The following is a 17,757-nucleotide window of genomic DNA, read 5'->3' on the forward strand; positions in this document are numbered from 1 at the left end:
GCAGTTGTCGTAGGAGCTGCAGTTGTCGTAGGTGCTGCAGCTGTCGTAGTAGGTGCTGCAGTTGTCGTAGTAGGTGCTGCAGTTGTAGAGGTCGTAGGAGCTACAGTATTTGTTGTAGGAGCTAAAGCTGTTGTAGTTGGTGTAGGAGCTACCGATGTTGTAGTAGGAGCTGTAGATGTTGTTGTCATAGGAGCAGCAGTTGTAGTTGCCTTAGTCGATGCTGCAGGTGTGGTGGTCGTAGGACCTACAGTTGTTGTAGTAGGAGCTGTAGTTGTGTTTGTTGTAGTAGGTACTGCAGGTGTAGTGGTCGTAGGAACTGCAGTTGTTGTTGGCGGAGCTTCAGTTGTCGTTGTAGGTGCTACTGTTGTAGTGTCCGTAGGAGCTACAGTTGTTGTAGTAGGAGTTGCAGTGGTTATCGTAGTAGGTGCTGCAATTGTAGTGGTAGTAGGAGCTACATTTGTTGCCGTAGGAGCTACAGTGGTTGTCGTAGTAGGTTCTGCAGTTGTAATGGCCGTAAGAACTGTAGGTGTTGTAGTAAGAGCTGTATTTGTGGTAATTGTAGTTGGTACTGCTGGTGTGGTTGTCATAGGAGCTACAGTTGTTGTCGTAGGAGCTGCAGTTGTAGGAGCTGCAGTTGTCGAAGAAGATACAGTTGTCAGTGTAGGTTCTTCTTTTGTAGTAGTCGAAGGACCTACAATTGTTGTAGTAAGAGCTGCAGTTGTTGTCGTAGGGGCTGCTATTGTTGTTGTCGTAGGAGCTTCAGTTTTTGTAGTGGGATCTGTAGTTGTGGTTGTTAAAGTAGGTATTGCAGATGTAGTGGTAGTAGGAGCTACAGTTGTTGTCGTAGGAGCTGCAGTTGTCTTAGGAGCTTCAGTTGTTGTAGGAGCTTCAGTTGTCGTAGGAGCTGCAGCTGTCGTAGGAGCTTCAGTTGTCGTAGGAGCTGCAGTTGTCGTAGGAGCTGCAGTTGTTGTATGAGCTGCAGTTGTCGTAGGAGCTGCAGCTGTCGTAGGAGCTTCAGTTGTCGTAGGAGCTGCAGCTGTCGTAGGAGCTTCAGTTGTCGTAGGAGCTTCAGTTGTCGTAAGAGCTGCAGTTGTCGTAGGTGCTGCAGCTGTCGTAGTAGGTGCTGCAGTTGTCGTAGTAGGTGCTGCAGTTGTAGAGGTCATAGGAGCTACAGTATTTGTTGTAGGAGCAAAAGCTGTTGTAGTCGGTGTAGAAGCTACCGATGTTGTAGTAGGAGCTGTAGATGTGGTTGTCATAGGAGCAGCAGATGTAGTTGCCATAGTCGGTGCTGCAGGTGTGGTGGTGGTAGGACCTACAGTTGTTGTAGTAGGAGCTGTAGTTGTGTTTATTGTAGTAGGTACTGCAGGTGTAGTGGTCGTAGGAACTGCAGTTGTTGTCGGCGGAGCTTCAGTTGTCGTTGTAGGTGCTACTGTTGTAGTGTCCGTAGGAGCTACAGTTGTTGTAGTAGGAGTTGCAGGGGTTATCGTAGTAGGTGCTGCAATTGTATTGGTAGTAGGAGCTACATTTGTTGCCGTAGGAGCTACAGTTGTTGTTGTAGGTGCTACCGTTGTAGTGGTTATAGGAGCTACAGTTGTGGTTGTTGTAGACAGTACTGCAGTTGCAGTTGTCGTAGGAGCTTCAGTTGTCGTAGGAGCTGCAGCTGTCGTAGGTTCTTCAGTTGTCGTAGGAGCTGCAGTTGTCGTAGGAGCTGCAGTTGTCGTGAGGTGCTGCAGCTGTCGTAGTAGGTGCTGCAGTTGTCGTAGTAGGTGCTGCAGTTGTAGAGGTCGTAGGAGCTACAGTATTTGTTGTAGGAGCTAAAGCTGTTGTAGTTGGTGTAGGAGCTACCGATGTTGTAGTAGGAGCTGTAGATGTTGTTGTCATAGGAGCAGCAGTTGTTGTTGCCATAGTCGATGCTGCAGGTGTGGTGGTCGTAGGGACCTACAGTTGTTGTAGTAGGAGCTGTAGTTGTGTTTGTTGTAGTAGGTACTGCAGGTGTAGTGGTCGTAGGAACTGCAGTTGTTGTCGTCGGAGCTTCAGTTGTCGTTGTAGGTGCTACTGTTGTAGTGTCCGTAGGAGCTACAGTTGTTGTAGTAGGAGTTGCAGGGGTTATCGTAGTAGGTGCTGCAATTGTAGTGGTAGTAGGAGCTACATTTGTTGCCGTAGGAGCTACAGTTGTTGTTGTAGGTGCTACCGTTGTAGTGGTTATAGGAGCTACAGTTGTGGTTGTTGTAGACAGTACTGCAGTTGCAGTTGTCGTAGGAGCTTCAGTTGTCGTAGGAGCTGCAGCTGTCGTAGGTTCTTCAGTTGTCGTAGGAGCTGCAGTTGTCGTAGGAGCTGCAGTTGTCGTAGGTGCTGCAGCTGTCGTAGTAGGTGCTGCAGTTGTCGTAGTAGGTGCTGCAGTTGTAGAGGTCGTAGGAGCTACAGTATTTGTTGTAGGAGCTAAAGCTGTTGTAGTTGGTGTAGGAGCTACCGATGTTGTAGTAGGAGCTGTAGATGTTGTTGTCATAGGAGCAGCAGTTGTAGTTGTCATAGTCGATGCTGCAGGTGTGGTGGTCGTAGGACCTACAGTTGTTGTAGTAGGAGCTGTAGTTGTGTTTGTTGTAGTAGGTACTGCAGGTGTAGTGGTCGTAGGAACTGCAGTTGTTGTTGGCGGAGCTTCAGTTGTCGTTGTAGGTGCTACTGTTGTAGTGTCCGTAGGAGCTACAGTTGTTGTAGTAGGAGTTGCAGTGGTTATCGTAGTAGGTGCTGCAATTGTAGTGGTAGTAGGAGCTACATTTGTTGCCGTAGGAGCTACAGTGGTTGTCGTAGTAGGTTCTGCAGTTGTAATGGCCGTAATAACTGTAGGTTTTGTAGTAAGAGCTGTATTTGTGGTAATTGTAGTTGGTACTGCTGGTGTGGTTGTCATAGGAGCTACAGTTGTTGTCGTAGGAGCTGCAGTTGTAGGAGCTGCAGTTGTCGAAGAAGATACAGTTGTCAGTGTAGGTTCTTCTTTTGTAGTAGTCGAAGGACCTACAATTGTTGTAGTAAGAGCTGCAGTTGTTGTCGTAGGGGCTGCTATTGTTGTTGTCGTAGGAGCTTCAGTTTTTGTAGTGGGATCTGTAGTTGTGGTTGTTAAAGTAGGTATTGCAGATGTAGTGGTAGTAGGAGCTACAGTTGTTGTCGTAGGAGCTGCAGTTGTCTTAGGAGCTTCAGTTGTTGTAGGAGCTTCAGTTGTCGTAGGAGCTGCAGCTGTCGTAGGAGCTTCAGTTGTCGTAGGAGCTGCAGTTGTCGTAGGAGCTGCAGTTGTTGTATGAGCTGCAGTTGTCGTAGGAGCTGCAGCTGTCGTAGGAGCTTCAGTTGTCGTAGGAGTTTCAGTTGTCGTAGGAGCTGCAGTTGTCGTAGGTGCTGCAGCTGTCGTAGTAGGTGCTGCAGTTGTCGTAGTAGGTGCTGCAGTTGTAGAGGTCATAGGAGCTACAGTATTTGTTGTAGGAGCAAAAGCTGTTGTAGTCGGTGTAGAAGCTACCGATGTTGTAGTAGGAGCTGTAGATGTGGTTGTCATAGGAGCAGCAGATGTAGTTGCCATAGTCGGTGCTGCAGGTGTGGTGGTGGTAGGACCTACAGTTGTTGTAGTAGGAGCTGTAGTTGTGTTTATTGTAGTAGGTACTGCAGGTGTAGTGGTCGTAGGAACTGCAGTTGTTGTCGGCGGAGCTTCAGTTGTCGTTGTAGGTGCTACTGTTGTAGTGTCCGTAGGAGCCACAGTTGTTGTAGTAGGAGTTGCAGGGGTTATCGTAGTAGGTGCTGCAATTGTAGTGGTAGTAGGAGCTACATTTGTTGCCGTAGGGAGCTACAGTTGTTGTTGTAGGTGCTACCGTTGTAGTGGTTATAGGAGCTACAGTTGTGGTTGTTGTAGACAGTACTGCAGTTGCAGTTGTCGTAGGAGCTTCAGTTGTCGTAGGAGCTGCAGCTGTCGTAGGTTCTTCAGTTGTCGTAGGAGCTGCAGTTGTCGTAGGAGCTGCAGTTGTCGTAGGTGCTGCAGCTGTCGTAGTAGGTGCTGCAGTTGTCGTAGTAGGTGCTGCAGTTGTAGAGGTCGTAGGAGCTACAGTATTTGTTGTAGGAGCTAAAGCTGTTGTAGTTGGTGTAGGAGCTACCGATGTTGTAGTAGGAGCTGTAGATGTTGTTGTCATAGGAGCAGCAGTTGTAGTTGCCATAGTCGATGATGCAGGTGTGGTGGTCGTAGGACCTACAGTTGTTGTAGTAGGAGCTGTAGTTGTGTTTGTTGTAGTAGGTACTGCAGGTGTAGTGGTCGTAGGAACTGCAGTTGTTGTCGGCGGAGCTTCAGTTGTCGTTGTAGGTGCTACTGTTGTAGTGTCCGTAGGAGCTACAGTTGTTGTAGTAGGAGTTGCAGGGGTTATCGTAGTAGGTGCTGCAATTGTAGTGGTAGTAGGAGCTACATTTGTTGCCGTAGGAGCTACAGTTGTTGTTGTAGGTGCTACCGTTGTAGTGGTTATAGGAGCTACAGTTGTGGTTGTTGTAGACAGTACTGCAGTTGCAGTTGTCGTAGGAGCTTCAGTTGTCGTAGGAGCTGCAGCTGTCGTAGGTTCTTCAGTTGTCGTAGGAGCTGCAGTTGTCATAGGAGCTGCAGTTGTCGTAGGTGCTGCAGCTGTCGTAGTAGGTGCTGCAGTTGTCGTAGTAGGTGCTGCAGTTGTAGAGGTCGTAGGAGCTACAGTATTTGTTGTAGGAGCTAAAGCTGTTGTAGTTGGTGTAGGAGCTACCGATGTTGTAGTAGGAGCTGTAGATGTTGTTGTCATAGGAGCAGCAGTTGTAGTTGCCATAGTCGATGCTGCAGGTGTGGTGGTCGTAGGACCTACAGTTGTTGTAGTAGGAGCTGTAGTTGTGTTTGTTGTAGTAGGTACTGCAGGTGTAGTGGTCGTAGGAACTGCAGTTGTTGTTGGCGGAGCTTCAGTTGTCGTTGTAGGTGCTACTGTTGTAGTGTCCGTAGGAGCTACAGTTGTTGTAGTAGGAGTTGCAGTGGTTATCGTAGTAGGTGCTGCAATTGTAGTGGTAGTAGGAGCTACATTTGTTGCCGTAGGAGCTACAGTGGTTGTCGTAGTAGGTTCTGCAGTTGTAATGGCCGTAAGAACTGTAGGTGTTGTAGTAAGAGCTGTATTTGTGGTAATTGTAGTTGGTACTGCTGGTGTGGTTGTCATAGGAGCTACAGTTGTTGTCGTATGAGCTGCAGTTGTAGGAGCTGCAGTTGTCGAAGAAGATACAGTTGTCAGTGTAGGTTCTTCTTTTGTAGTAGTCGAAGGACCTACAATTGTTGTAGTAAGAGCTGCAGTTGTTGTCGTAGGGGCTGCTATTGTTGTTGTCGTAGGAGCTTCAGTTTTTGTAGTGGGATCTGTAGTTGTGGTTGTTAAAGTAGGTATTGCAGATGTAGTGGTAGTAGGAGCTACAGTTGTTGTCGTAGGAGCTGCAGTTGTCTTAGGAGCTTCAGTTGTTGTAGGAGCTTCAGTTGTCGTAGGAGCTTCAGTTGTCGTAGGAGCTTCAGTTGTCGTAGGAGCTGCAGTTGTCGTAGGAGATGCAGTTGTCGTAGGAGCTGCAGTTGTCGTAGGAGCTGCAGCTGTCGTAGGAGCTTCAGTTGTCGTAGGAGCTGCAGCTGTCGTAGGAGCTTCAGTTGTCGTAGGAGCTTCAGTTGTCGTAGGAGCTGCAGTTGTCGTAGGTGCTGCAGCTGTCGTAGTAGGTGCTGCAGTTGTCGTAGTAGGTGCTGCAGTTGTAGAGGTCATAGGAGCTACAGTATTTGTTGTAGGAGCAAAAGCTGTTGTAGTCGGTGTAGAAGCTACCGATGTTGTAGTAGGAGCTGTAGATGTGGTTGTCATAGGAGCAGCAGATGTAGTTGCCATAGTCGGTGCTGCAGGTGTGGTGGTGGTAGGACCTACAGTTGTTGTAGTAGGAGCTGTAGTTGTGTTTATTGTAGTAGGTACTGCAGGTGTAGTGGTCGTAGGAACTGCAGTTGTTGTCGGCGGAGCTTCAGTTGTCGTTGTAGGTGCTACTGTTGTAGTGTCCGTAGGAGCTACAGTTGTTGAAGTAGGAGTTGCAGTGGTTATCGTAGTAGGTGCTGCAATTGTAGTGGTAGTAGGAGCTACATTTGTTGCCGTAGGAGCTACAGTTGTTGTTGTAGGTGCTACCGTTGTAGTGGTTATAGGAGCTACAGTTGTGGTTGTTGTAGACAGTACTGCAGTTGCAGTTGTCGTAGGAGCTTCAGTTGTCGTAGGAGCTTCAGTTGTTGTAGGAGCTGCAGCTGTCGTAGGAGCTTCAGTTGTCGTAGGAGCTGCAGCTGTCGTAGGTTCTTCAGTTGTCGTAGGAGCTGCAGTTGTCGTAGGAGCTGCAGTTGTCGTAGGTGCTGCAGCTGTCGTAGTAGGTGCTGCAGTTGTCGTAGTAGGTGCTGCAGTTGTAGAGGTCGTAGGAGCTACAGTATTTGTTGTAGGAGCTAAAGCTGTTGTAGTTGGTGTAGGAGCTACCGATGTTGTAGTAGGAGCTGTAGATGTTGTTGTCATAGGATCAGCAGTTGTAGTTGCCATAGTCGATGCTGCAGGTGTGGTGGTCGTAGGACCTACAGTTGTTGTAGTAGGAGCTGTAGTTGTGTTTGTTGTAGTAGGTACTGCAGGTGTAGTGGTCGTAGGAACTGCAGTTGTTGTGGGCGGAGCTTCAGTTGTCGTTGTAGGTGCTACTGTTGTAGTGTCCGTAGGAGCTACAGTTGTTGTAGTAGGAGTTGCAGTGGTTATCGTAGTAGGTGCTGCAATTGTAGTGGTAGTAGGAGCTACATTTGTTGCCGTAGGAGCTACAGTTGTTGTTGTAGGTGCTACCGTTGTAGTGGTTATAGGAGCTACAGTTGTGGTTGTTGTAGACAGTACTGCAGTTGCAGTTGTCGTAGGAGCTTCAGTTGTCGTAGGAGCTTCAGTTGTTGTAGGAGCTGCAGCTGTCGTAGGAGCTTCAGTTGTCGTAGGAGCTGCAGCTGTCGTAGGTTCTTCAGTTGTCGTAGGAGCTGCAGTTGTCGTAGGAGCTGCAGTTGTCGTAGGTGCTGCAGCTGTCGTAGTAGGTGCTGCAGTTGTCGTAGTAGGTGCTGCAGTTGTAGAGGTCGTAGGAGCTACAGTATTTGTTGTAGGAGCTAAAGCTGTTGTAGTTGGTGTAGGAGCTACCAATGTTGTAGTAGGAGCTGTAGATGTTGTTGTCATAGGAGCAGCAGTTGTAGTTGCCATAGTCGATGCTGCAGGTGTGGTGGTCGTAGGACCTACAGTTGTTGTAGTAGGAGCTGTAATTGTGTTTGTTGTAGTAGGTACTGCAGGTGTAGTGGTCGTAGGACCTTCAGTTGTTGTAGTAGGAGCTGTAGTTGTGTTTGTTGTAGTAGGTACTGCAGGTGTAGTGGTCGTAGGAACTGCAGTTGTTGTTGGCGGAGCTTCAGTTGTCGTTGTAGGTGCTACTGTTGTAGTGTCCGTAGGAGCTCCAGTTGTTGTAGTAGGAGTTGCAGTGGTTATCGTAGTAGGTGCTGCAATTGTAGTGGTAGTAGGAGCTACATTTGTTGCCGTAGGAGCTACAGTGGTTGTCGTAGTAGGTTCTGCAGTTGTAATGGCCGTAAGAACTGTAGGTGTTGTAGTAAGAGCTGTATTTGTGGTAATTGTAGTTGGTACTGCTGGTGTGGTTGTCATAGGAGCTACAGTTGTTGTCGTAGGAGCTGCAGTTGTAGGAGCTGCAGTTGTCGAAGAAGATACAGTTGTCAGTGTAGTTTCTTCTTTTGTAGTAGTCGAAGGACCTACAATTGTTGTAGTAAGAGCTGCAGTTGTTGTCGTAGGGGCTGCTATTGTTGTTGTCGTAGGAGCTTCAGTTTTTGTAGTGGGATCTGTAGTTGTGGTTGTTAAAGTAGGTATTGCAGATGTAGTGGTAGTAGGAGCTACAGTTGTTGTCGTAGGAGCTGCAGTTGTCTTAGGAGCTTCAGTTGTTGTAGGAGCTTCAGTTGTCGTAGGAGCTGCAGCTGTCGTAGGAGCTTCAGTTGTCGTAGGAGCTGCAGTTGTTGTAGGAGCTGCAGTTGTCGTAGGAGCTGCAGTTGTCGTAGGAGCTGCAGCTGTCGTAGGAGCTTCAGTTGTCGTAGGAGCTGCAGCTGTCGTAGGAGCTTCAGTTGTCGTAGGAGCTTCAGTTGTCGTAAGAGCTGCAGTTGTCGTAGGTGCTGCAGCTGTCGTAGTAGGTGCTGCAGTTGTCGTAGTAGGTGCTGCAGTTGTAGAGGTCATAGGAGCTACAGTATTTGTTGTAGGAGCAAAAGCTGTTGTAGTCGGTGTAGAAGCTACCGATGTTGTAGTAGGAGCTGTAGATGTGGTTGTCATAGGAGCAGCAGATGTAGTTGCCATAGTCAGTGCTGCAGGTGTGGTGGTGGTAGGACCTACAGTTGTTGTAGTAGGAGCTGTAGTTGTGTTTATTGTAGTAGGTACTGCAGGTGTAGTGGTCGTAGGAACTGCAGTTGTTGTCGGCGGAGCTTCAGTTGTCGTTGTAGGTGCTACTGTTGTAGTGTCCGTAGGAGCTACAGTTGTTGTAGTAGGAGTTGCAGTGGTTATCGTAGTAGGTGCTGCAATTGTAGTGGTAGTAGGAGCTACATTTGTTGCCGTAGGAGCTACAGTTGTTTTTGTAGGTGCTACCGTTGTAGTGGTTATAGGAGCTACAGTTGTGGTTGTTGTAGTAAGTACTGCAGTTGCAGTTGTCGTAGGAGCTTCAGTTGTCGTAGGAGCTTCAGTTGTTGTAGGAGCTGCAGCTGTCGTAGGAGCTTCAGTTGTCATAGGAGCTGCAGCTGTCGTAGGTTCTTCAGTTGTCGTAGGAGCTGCAGTTGTCGTAGGAGCTGCAGTTGTCGTAGGTGCTGCAGCTGTCGTAGTAGGTGCTGCAGTTGTCGTAGTAGGTGCTGCAGTTGTAGAGGTCGTAGGAGCTACAGTATTTGTTGTAGGAGCTAAAGCTGTTGTAGTTGGTGTAGGAGCTACCGATGTTGTAGTAGGAGCTGTAGATGTTGTTGTCACAGGAGCAGCAGTTGTAGTTGCCATAGTCGATGCTGCAGGTGTGGTGGTCGTAGGACCTACAGTTGTTGTAGTAGGAGCTGTAGTTGTGTTTGTTGTAGTAGGTACTGCAGGTGTAGTGGTCGTAGGAACTGCAGTTGTTGTTGGCGGAGCTTCAGTTGTCATTGTAGGTGCTACTGTTGTAGTGTCCGTAGGAGCTACAGTTGTTGTAGTAGGAGTTGCAGTGGTTATCGTAGTAGGTGCTGCAATTGTAGTGGTAGTAGGAGCTACATTTGTTGCCGTAGGAGCTACAGTTGTTGTTGTAGGTGCTACCGTTGTAGTGGTTATAGGAGCTACAGTTGTGGTTGTTGTAGTCAGTACTGCAGTTGCAGTTGTCGTAGGAGCTTCAGATGTCGTAGGAGCTTCAGTTGTTGTAGGAGCTGCAGCTGTCGTAGGAGCTTCAGTTGTCGTGAGGAGCTGCAGCTGTCGTAGGTTCTTCAGTTGTCGTAGGAGCTGCAGTTGTCGTAGGAGCTGCAGTTGCCGTAGGTGCTGCAGCTGTCGTAGTAGGTGCTGCAGTTGTCGTAGTAGGTGCTGCAGTTGTAGAGGTCGTAGGAGCTACAGTATTTTGTTGTAGGAGCTAAAGCTGTTGTAGTTGGTGTAGGAGCTACCGATGTTGTAGTAGGAGCTGTAGATGTTGTTGTCATAGGAGCAGCAGTTGTAGTTGCCATAGTCGATGCTGCAGGTGTGGTGGTCGTGGGAGCTACAGTTGTTGTAGTAGGAGTTGCAGTGGTTATCGTAGTAGGTGCTGCAATTGTAGTGGTAGTAGGAGCTAAATTTGTTGCCGTAGGAGCTACAGTTGTTTTTGTAGGTGCTACCGTTGTAGTGGTTATAGGAGCTACAGTTATGGTTGTTGTAGTAAGTACTGCAGTTGCAGTTGTCGTAGGAGCTTCAGTTGTCGTAGGAGCTTCAGTTGTTGTAGGAGCTGCAGCTGTCGTAGGAGCTTCAGTTGTCGTAGGAGCTGCAGCTGTCGTAGGTTCTTCAGTTGTCGTAGGAGCTGCAGTTGTCGTAGGAGCTGCAGTTGTCGTAGGTGCTGCAGCTGTCGTAGTAGGTGCTGCAGTTGTCGTAGTAGGTGCTGCAGTTGTAGAGGTCGTAGGAGCTACAGTATTTGTTGTAGGAGCTAAAGCTGTTGTAGTTGGTGTAGAAGCTACCGATGTTGTAGTAGGAGCTGTAGATGTTGTTGTCATAGGAGCAGCAGTTGTAGTTGCCATAGTCGATGCTGCAGGTGTGGTGGTCGTAGGACCTACAGTTGTTGTAGTAGGAGCTGTAGTTGTGTTTGTTGTAGTAGGTACTGCAGGTGTAGTGGTCGTAGGAACTGCAGTTGTTGTTGGCGGAGCTTCAGATGTCGTTGTAGGTGCTACTGTTGTAGTGTCCGTAGGAGCTACAGTTGTTGTAGTAGGAGTTGCAGTGGTTATCGTAGTAGGTGCTGCAATTGTATTGGTAGTAGGAGCTACATTTGTTGCCGTAGGAGCTACAGTGGTTGTCGTAGTAGGTTCTGCAGTTGTAATGGCCGTAAGAACTGTAGGTGTTGTAGTAAGAGCTGTATTTGTGGTAATTGTAGTTGGTACTGCTGGTGTGGTTGTCATAGGAGCTACAGTTGTTGTCGTAGGAGCTGCAGTTGTAGGAGCTGCAGTTGTCGAAGAAGATACAGTTGTCAGTGTAGGTTCTTCTTTTGTAGTAGTCGAAGGACCTACAATTGTTGTAGTAAGAGCTGCAGTTGTTGTCGTAGGGGCTGCTATTGTTGTTGTCGTAGGAGCTTCAGTTTTTGTAGTGGGATCTGTAGTTGTGGTTGTTAAAGTAGGTATTGCAGATGTAGTGGTAGTAGGAGCTACAGTTGTTGTGGTAGGAGCTGCAGTTGTCGTAGGAGCTGCAGCTGTCGTAGGAGCTTCAGTTGTCGTAGGAGCTGCAGTTGTCGTAGGAGCTGCAGTTGTCCAAGGAGCTGCAGTTGTCGTAGGAGCTGCAGCAGTCGTAGGAGCTTCAGTTGTCGTAGGTGCTGCAGCTGTCGTAGTAGGTGCTGCAGTTGTCGTAGTAGGTGCTGCAGTTGTAGAGGTCATAGGAGCTACAGTATTTGTTGTAGGAGCAAAAGCTGTTGTAGTCGGTGTAGAAGCTACCGATGTTGTAGTAGGAGCTGTAGATGTGGTTGTCATAGGAGCAGCAGATGTAGTTGCCATAGTCGGTGCTGCAGGTGTGGTGGTGGTAGGACCTACAGTTGTTGTAGTAGGAGCTGTAGTTGTGTTTATTGTAGTAGGTACTGCAGGTGTAGTGGTCGTAGGAACTGCAGTTGTTGTCGAGCGGAGCTTCAGTTGTCGTTGTAGGTGCTACTGTTGTAGTGTCCGTAGGAGCTACAGTTGTTGTAGTAGGAGTTGCAGTGGTTATCGTAGTAGGTGCTGCAATTGTAGTGGTAGTAGGAGCTACATTTGTTGCCGTAGGAGCTACAGTTGTTGTTGTAGGTGCTACCGTTGTAGTGGTTATAGGAGCTACAGTTGTGGTTGTTGTAGTAAGTACTGCAGTTGCAGTTGTCGTAGGAGCTTCAGTTGTCGTAGGAGCTTCAGTTGTTGTAGGAGCTGCAGCTGTCGTAGGAGCTTCAGTTGTCGTAGGAGCTGCAGCTGTCGTAGGTTCTTCTGTTGTCGTAGGAGCTGCAGTTGTCGTAGGAGCTGCAGTTGTCGTAGGTGCTGCAGCTGTCGTAGTAGGTGCTGCAGTTGTCGTAGTAGGTGCTGCAGTTGTAGAGGTCGTAGGAGCTACAGTATTTGTTGTAGGAGCTAAAGCTGTTGTAGTTGGTGTAGGAGCTACCGATGTTGTAGTAGGAGCTGTAGATGTTGTTGTCACAGGAGCAGCAGTTGTAGTTGCCATAGTCGATGCTGCAGGTGTGGTGGTCGTAGGACCTACAGTTGTTGTAGTAGGAGCTGTAGTTGTGTTTGTTGTAGTAGGTACTGCAGGTGTAGTGGTCGTAGGAACTGCAGTTGTTGTTGGCGGAGCTTCAGTTGTCATTGTAGGTGCTACTGTTGTAGTGTCCGTAGGAGCTACAGTTGTTGTAGTAGGAGTTGCAGTGGTTATCGTAGTAGTTGCTGCAATTGTAGTGGTAGTAGGAGCTACATTTGTTGCCGTAGGAGCTACAGTTGTTGTTGTAGGTGCTACCGTTGTAGTGGTTATAGGAGCTACAGTTGTGGTTGTTGTAGTCAGTACTGCAGTTGCAGTTGTCGTAGGAGCTTCAGATGTCGTAGGAGCTTCAGTTGTTGTAGGAGCTGCAGCTGTCGTAGGAGCTTCAGTTGTCGTAGGAGCTGCAGCTGTCGTAGGTTCTTCAGTTGTCGTAGGAGCTGCAGTTGTCGTAGGAGCTGCAGTTGCCGTAGGTGCTGCAGCTGTCGTAGTAGGTGCTGCAGTTGTCGTAGTAGGTGCTGCAGTTGTAGAGGTCGTAGGAGCTACAGTATTTGTTGTAGGAGCTAAAGCTGTTGTAGTTGGTGTAGGAGCTACCGATGTTGTAGTAGGAGCTGTAGATGTTGTTGTCATAGGAGCAGCAGTTGTAGTTGCCATAGTCGATGCTGCAGGTGTGGTGGTCGTAGGAGCTACAGTTGTTGTAGTAGGAGTTGCAGTGGTTATCGTAGTAGGTGCTGCAACTGTAGTGGTAGTAGGAGCTAAATTTGTTGCCGTAGGAGCTACAGTTGTTTTTGTAGGTGCTACCGTTGTAGTGGTTATAGGAGCTACAGTTGTGGTTGTTGTAGTAAGTACTGCAGTTGCAGTTGTCGTAGGAGCTTCAGTTGTCGTAGGAGCTTCAGTTGTTGTAGGAGCTGCAGCTGTCGTAGGAGCTTCAGTTGTCGTAGGAGCTGCAGCTGTCGTAGGTTCTTCAGTTGTCGTAGGAGCTGCAGTTGTCGTAGGAGCTGCAGTTGTCGTAGGTGCTGCAGCTGTCGTAGTAGGTGCTGCAGTTGTCGTAGTAGGTGCTGCAGTTGTAGAGGTCGTAGGAGCTACAGTATTTGTTGTAGGAGCTAAAGCTGTTGTAGTTGGTGTAGAAGCTACCGATGTTGTAGTAGGAGCTGTAGATGTTGTTGTCATAGGAGCAGCCGTTGTAGTTGCCATAGTCGATGCTGCAGGTGTGGTGGTCGTAGGACCTACAGTTGTTGTAGTAGGAGCTGTAGTTGTGTTTGTTGTAGTAGGTACTGCAGGTGTAGTGGTCGTAGGAACTGCAGTTGTTGTTGGCGGAGCTTCAGTTGTCGTTGTAGGTGCTACTGTTGTAGTGTCCGTAGGAGCTACAGTTGTTGTAGTAGGAGTTGCAGTGGTTATCGTAGTAGGTGCTGCAATTGTATTGGTAGTAGGAGCTACATTTGTTGCCGTAGGAGCTACAGTTGTTGTTGTAGGTGCTACCATTGTAGTGGTTATAGGAGCTACAGTTGTGGTTGTTGTAGTAAGTACTGCAGTTGCAGTTGTCGTAGGAGCTTCAGTTGTCGTAGGAGCTTCAGTTGTTGTAGGAGCTGCAGCTGTCATAGGAGCTTCAGTTGTCGTAGGAGCTGCAGCTGTCGTAGGTTCTTCTGTTGTCGTAGGAGCTGCAGTTGTCGTAGGAGCTGCAGTTGTCGTAGGTGCTGCAGCTGTCGTAGTAGGTGCTGCAGTTGTCGTAGTAGGTGCTGCAGTTGTAGAGGTCGTAGGAGCTACAGTATTTGTTGTAGGAGCTAAAGCTGTTGTAGTTGGTGTAGGAGCTACCGATGTTGTAGTAGGAGCTGTAGATGTTGTTGTCACAGGAGCAGCAGTTGTAGTTGCCATAGTCGATGCTGCAGGTGTGGTGGTCGTAGGACCTACAGTTGTTGTAGTAGGAGCTGTAGTTGTGTTTGTTGTAGTAGGTACTGCAGGTGTAGTGGTCGTAGGAACTGCAGTTGTTGTTGGCGGAGCTTCAGTTGTCGTTGTAGGTGCTACTGTTGTAGTGTCCGTAGGAGCTACAGTTGTTGTAGTAGGAGTTGCAGTGGTTATCGTAGTAGGTGCTGCAATTGTAGTGGTAGTAGGAGCTACATTTGTTGCCGTAGGAGCTACAGTTGTTGTTGTAGGTGCTACCGTTGTAGTGGTTATAGGAGCTACAGTTGTGGTTGTTGTAGTCAGTACTGCAGTTGCAGTTGTCGTAGGAGCTTCAGTTGTCGTAGGAGCTTCAGTTGTTGTAGGAGCTGCAGCTGTCGTAGGAGCTTCAGTTGTCGTAGGAGCTGCAGTTGTCGTAGGAGCTGCAGTTGTCGTAGGAGCTGCAGTTGTCATAGGAGCTGCAGCTGTCGTAGGAGCTTCAGTTGTCGTAGGAGCTGCAGCTGTCGTAGGAGCTTCAGTTGTCGTAGGAGCTTCAGTTGTCGTAGGAGCTGCAGTTGTCGTAGGTGCTGCAGCTGTCGTAGTAGGTGCTGCAGTTGTAGAGGTCGTAGGAGCTACAGTATTTGTTGTAGGAGCTAAAGCTGTTGTAGTTGGTGTAGGAGCTACCGATGTTGTAGTAGGAGCTGTAGATGTTGTCATAGGAGCAGCAGTTGTAGTTGCCATAGTCGATGCTGCAGGTGTGGTGGTCGTAGGAGCTACAGTTGTTGTAGTAGGAGTTGCAGTGGTTATCGTAGTAGGTGCTGCAATTGTAGTGGTAGTAGGAGCTACATTTGTTGCCGTAGGAGCTACAGTTGTTTTTGTAGGTGCTACCGTTGTAGTGGTTATAGGAGCTACAGTTGTGGTTGTTGTAGTAAGTACTGCAGTTGCAGTTGTCGTAGGAGCTTCAGTTGTCGTAGGAGCTTCAGTTGTTGTAGGAGCTGCAGCTGTCGTAGGAGCTTCAGTTGTCGTAGGAGCTGCAGCTGTCGTAGGTTCTTCAGTTGTCGTAGGAGCTGCAGTTGTCGTAGGAGCTGCAGTTGTCGTGAGGTGCTGCAGCTGTCGTAGTAGGTGCTGCAGTTGTCGTAGTAGGTGCTGCAGTTGTAGAGGTCGTAGGAGCTACAGTATTTGTTGTAGGAGCTAAAGCTGTTGTAGTTGGTGTAGGAGCTACCGATGTTGTAGTAGGAGCTGTAGATGTTGTTGTCACAGGAGCAGCAGTTGTAGTTGCCATAGTCGATGCTGCAGGTGTGGTGGTCGTAGGACCTACAGTTGTTGTAGTAGGAGCTGTAGTTGTGTTTGTTGTAGTAGGTACTGCAGGTGTAGTGGTCGTAGGAACTGCAGTTGTTGTTGGCGGAGCTTCAGTTGTCATTGTAGGTGCTACTGTTGTAGTGTCCGTAGGAGCTACAGTTGTTGTAGTAGGAGTTGCAGTGGTTATCGTAGTAGGTGCTGCAATTGTAGTGGTAGTAGGAGCTACATTTGTTGCCGTAGGAGCTACAGTTGTTGTTGTAGGTGCTACCGTTGTAGTGGTTATAGGAGCTACAGTTGTGGTTGTTGTAGTCAGTACTGCAGTTGCAGTTGTCGTAGGAGCTTCAGATGTCGTAGGAGCTTCAGTTGTTGTAGGAGCTGCAGCTGTCGTAGGAGCTTCAGTTGTCGTAGGAGCTGCAGCTGTCGTAGGTTCTTCAGTTGTCGTAGGAGCTGCAGTTGTCGTAGGAGCTGCAGTTGCCGTAAGGTGCTGCAGCTGTCGTAGTAGGTGCTGCAGTTGTCGTAGTAGGTGCTGCAGTTGTAGAGGTCGTAGGAGCTACAGTATTTGTTGTAGGAGCTAAAGCTGTTGTAGTTGGTGTAGGAGCTACCGATGTTGTAGTAGGAGCTGTAGATGTTGTTGTCATAGGAGCAGCAGTTGTAGTTGCCATAGTCGATGCTGCAGGTGTGGTGGTCGTAGGAGCTACAGTTGTTGTAGTAGGAGTTGCAGTGGTTATCGTAGTAGGTGCTGCAATTGTAGTGGTAGTAGGAGCTAAATTTGTTGCCGTAGGAGCTACAGTTGTTTTTGTAGGTGCTACCGTTGTAGTGGTTATAGGAGCTACAGTTGTGGTTGTTGTAGTAAGTACTGCAGTTGCAGTTGTCGTAGGAGCTTCAGTTGTCGTAGGAGCTTCAGTTGTTGTAGGAGCTGCAGCTGTCGTAGGAGCTTCAGTTGTCGTAGGAGCTGCAGCTGTCGTAGGTTCTTCAGTTGTCGTAGGAGCTGCAGTTGTCGTAGGAGCTGCAGTTGTCGTAGGTGCTGCAGCTGTCGTAGTAGGTGCTGCAGTTGTCGTAGTAGGTGCTGCAGTTGTAGAGGTCGTAGGAGCTACAGTATTTGTTGTAGGAGCTAAAGCTGTTGTAGTTGGTGTAGAAGCTACCGATGTTGTAGTAGGAGCTGTAGATGTTGTTGTCATAGGAGCAGCAGTTGTAGTTGCCATAGTCGATGCTGCAGGTGTGGTGGTCGTAGGACCTACAGTTGTTGTAGTAGGAGCTGTAGTTGTGTTTGTTGTAGTAGGTACTGCAGGTGTAGTGGTCGTAGGAACTGCAGTTGTTGTTGGCGGAGCTTCAGATGTCGTTGTAGGTGCTACTGTTGTAGTGTCCGTAGGAGCTACAGTTGTTGTAGTAGGAGTTGCAGTGGTTATCGTAGTAGGTGCTGCAATTGTATTGGTAGTAGGAGCTACATTTGTTGCCGTAGGAGCTACAGTGGTTGTCGTAGTAGGTTCTGCAGTTGTAATGGCCGTAAGAACTGTAGGTGTTGTAGTAAGAGCTGTATTTGTGGTAATTGTAGTTGGTACTGCTGGTGTGGTTGTCATAGGAGCTACAGTTGTTGTCGTAGGAGCTGCAGTTGTAGGAGCTGCAGTTGTCGAAGAAGATACAGTTGTCAGTGTAGGTTCTTCTTTTGTAGTAGTCGAAGGACCTACAATTGTTGTAGTAAGAGCTGCAGTTGTTGTCGTAGGGGCTGCTATTGTTGTTGTCGTAGGAGCTTCAGTTTTTGTAGTGGGATCTGTAGTTGTGGTTGTTAAAGTAGGTATTGCAGATGTAGTGGTAGTAGGAGCTACAGTTGTTGTGGTAGGAGCTGCAGTTGTCGTAGGAGCTGCAGCTGTCGTAGGAGCTTCAGTTGTCGTAGGAGCTGCAGTTGTCGTAGGAGCTGCAGTTGTCCAAGGAGCTGCAGTTGTCGTAGGAGCTGCAGCTGTCGTAGGAGCTTCAGTTGTCGTAGGTGCTGCAGCTGTCGTAGTAGGTGCTGCAGTTGTCGTAGTAGGTGCTGCAGTTGTAGAGGTCATAGGAGCTACAGTATTTGTTGTAGGAGCAAAAGCTGTTGTAGTCGGTGTAGAAGCTACCGATGTTGTAGTAGGAGCTGTAGATGTGGTTGTCATAGGAGCAGCAGATGTAGTTGCCATAGTCGGTGCTGCAGGTGTGGTGGTGGTAGGACCTACAGTTGTTGTAGTAGGAGCTGTAGTTGTGTTTATTGTAGTAGGTACTGCAGGTGTAGTGGTCGTAGGAACTGCAGTTGTTGTCGGCGGAGCTTCAGTTGTCGTTGTAGGTGCTACTGTTGTAGTGTCCGTAGGAGCTACAGTTGTTGTAGTAGGAGTTGCAGTGGTTATCGTAGTAGGTGCTGCAATTGTAGTGGTAGTAGGAGCTACATTTGTTGCCGTAGGAGCTACAGTTGTTGTTGTAGGTGCTACCGTTGTAGTGGTTATAGGAGCTACAGTTGTGGTTGTTGTAGTAAGTACTGCAGTTGCAGTTGTCGTAGGAGCTTCAGTTGTCGTAGGAGCTTCAGTTGTTGTAGGAGCTGCAGCTGTCGTAGGAGCTTCAGTTGTCGTAGGAGCTGCAGCTGTCGTAGGTTCTTCTGTTGTCGTAGGAGCTGCAGTTGTCGTAGGAGCTG

At 48.4% G+C, this 17,757-nt stretch overlaps 1 protein-coding gene across 1 annotated transcript in view; it reads right to left on the reverse strand.

The window, feature by feature from the left end:
• The window catches only part of LOC123491465 (mucin-2-like), a 50,259-nt gene that overhangs the window by 10,227 nt on the left and 22,275 nt on the right, over positions 1-17,757 (reverse strand). Inside the window, exons 6-21 of the mRNA XM_045222253.1 lie at positions 17,165-17,598; positions 16,121-16,744; positions 15,034-15,050; positions 14,385-14,770; positions 11,057-11,992; positions 9,674-9,741; positions 8,946-9,431; positions 8,019-8,555; positions 7,791-7,955; positions 6,954-7,001; positions 4,521-4,583; positions 1,939-2,296; positions 1,710-1,862; positions 1,402-1,660; positions 1,089-1,312; positions 548-691 (exon numbers count right to left, since the gene is read on the reverse strand). Of these exons, the coding sequence (XP_045078188.1) occupies positions 548-691; positions 1,089-1,312; positions 1,402-1,660; positions 1,710-1,862; positions 1,939-2,296; positions 4,521-4,583; positions 6,954-7,001; positions 7,791-7,955; positions 8,019-8,555; positions 8,946-9,431; positions 9,674-9,741; positions 11,057-11,992; positions 14,385-14,770; positions 15,034-15,050; positions 16,121-16,744; positions 17,165-17,598 (4,902 nt within the window). The remainder of the gene's footprint in view (positions 1-547; positions 692-1,088; positions 1,313-1,401; positions 1,661-1,709; positions 1,863-1,938; positions 2,297-4,520; positions 4,584-6,953; positions 7,002-7,790; positions 7,956-8,018; positions 8,556-8,945; positions 9,432-9,673; positions 9,742-11,056; positions 11,993-14,384; positions 14,771-15,033; positions 15,051-16,120; positions 16,745-17,164; positions 17,599-17,757) is intronic.

This window comes from Coregonus clupeaformis, chromosome 8 (genome assembly GCF_020615455.1).
Source record: "Coregonus clupeaformis isolate EN_2021a chromosome 8, ASM2061545v1, whole genome shotgun sequence".
Lineage (NCBI taxonomy): Eukaryota > Metazoa > Chordata > Actinopteri > Salmoniformes > Salmonidae > Coregonus > Coregonus clupeaformis.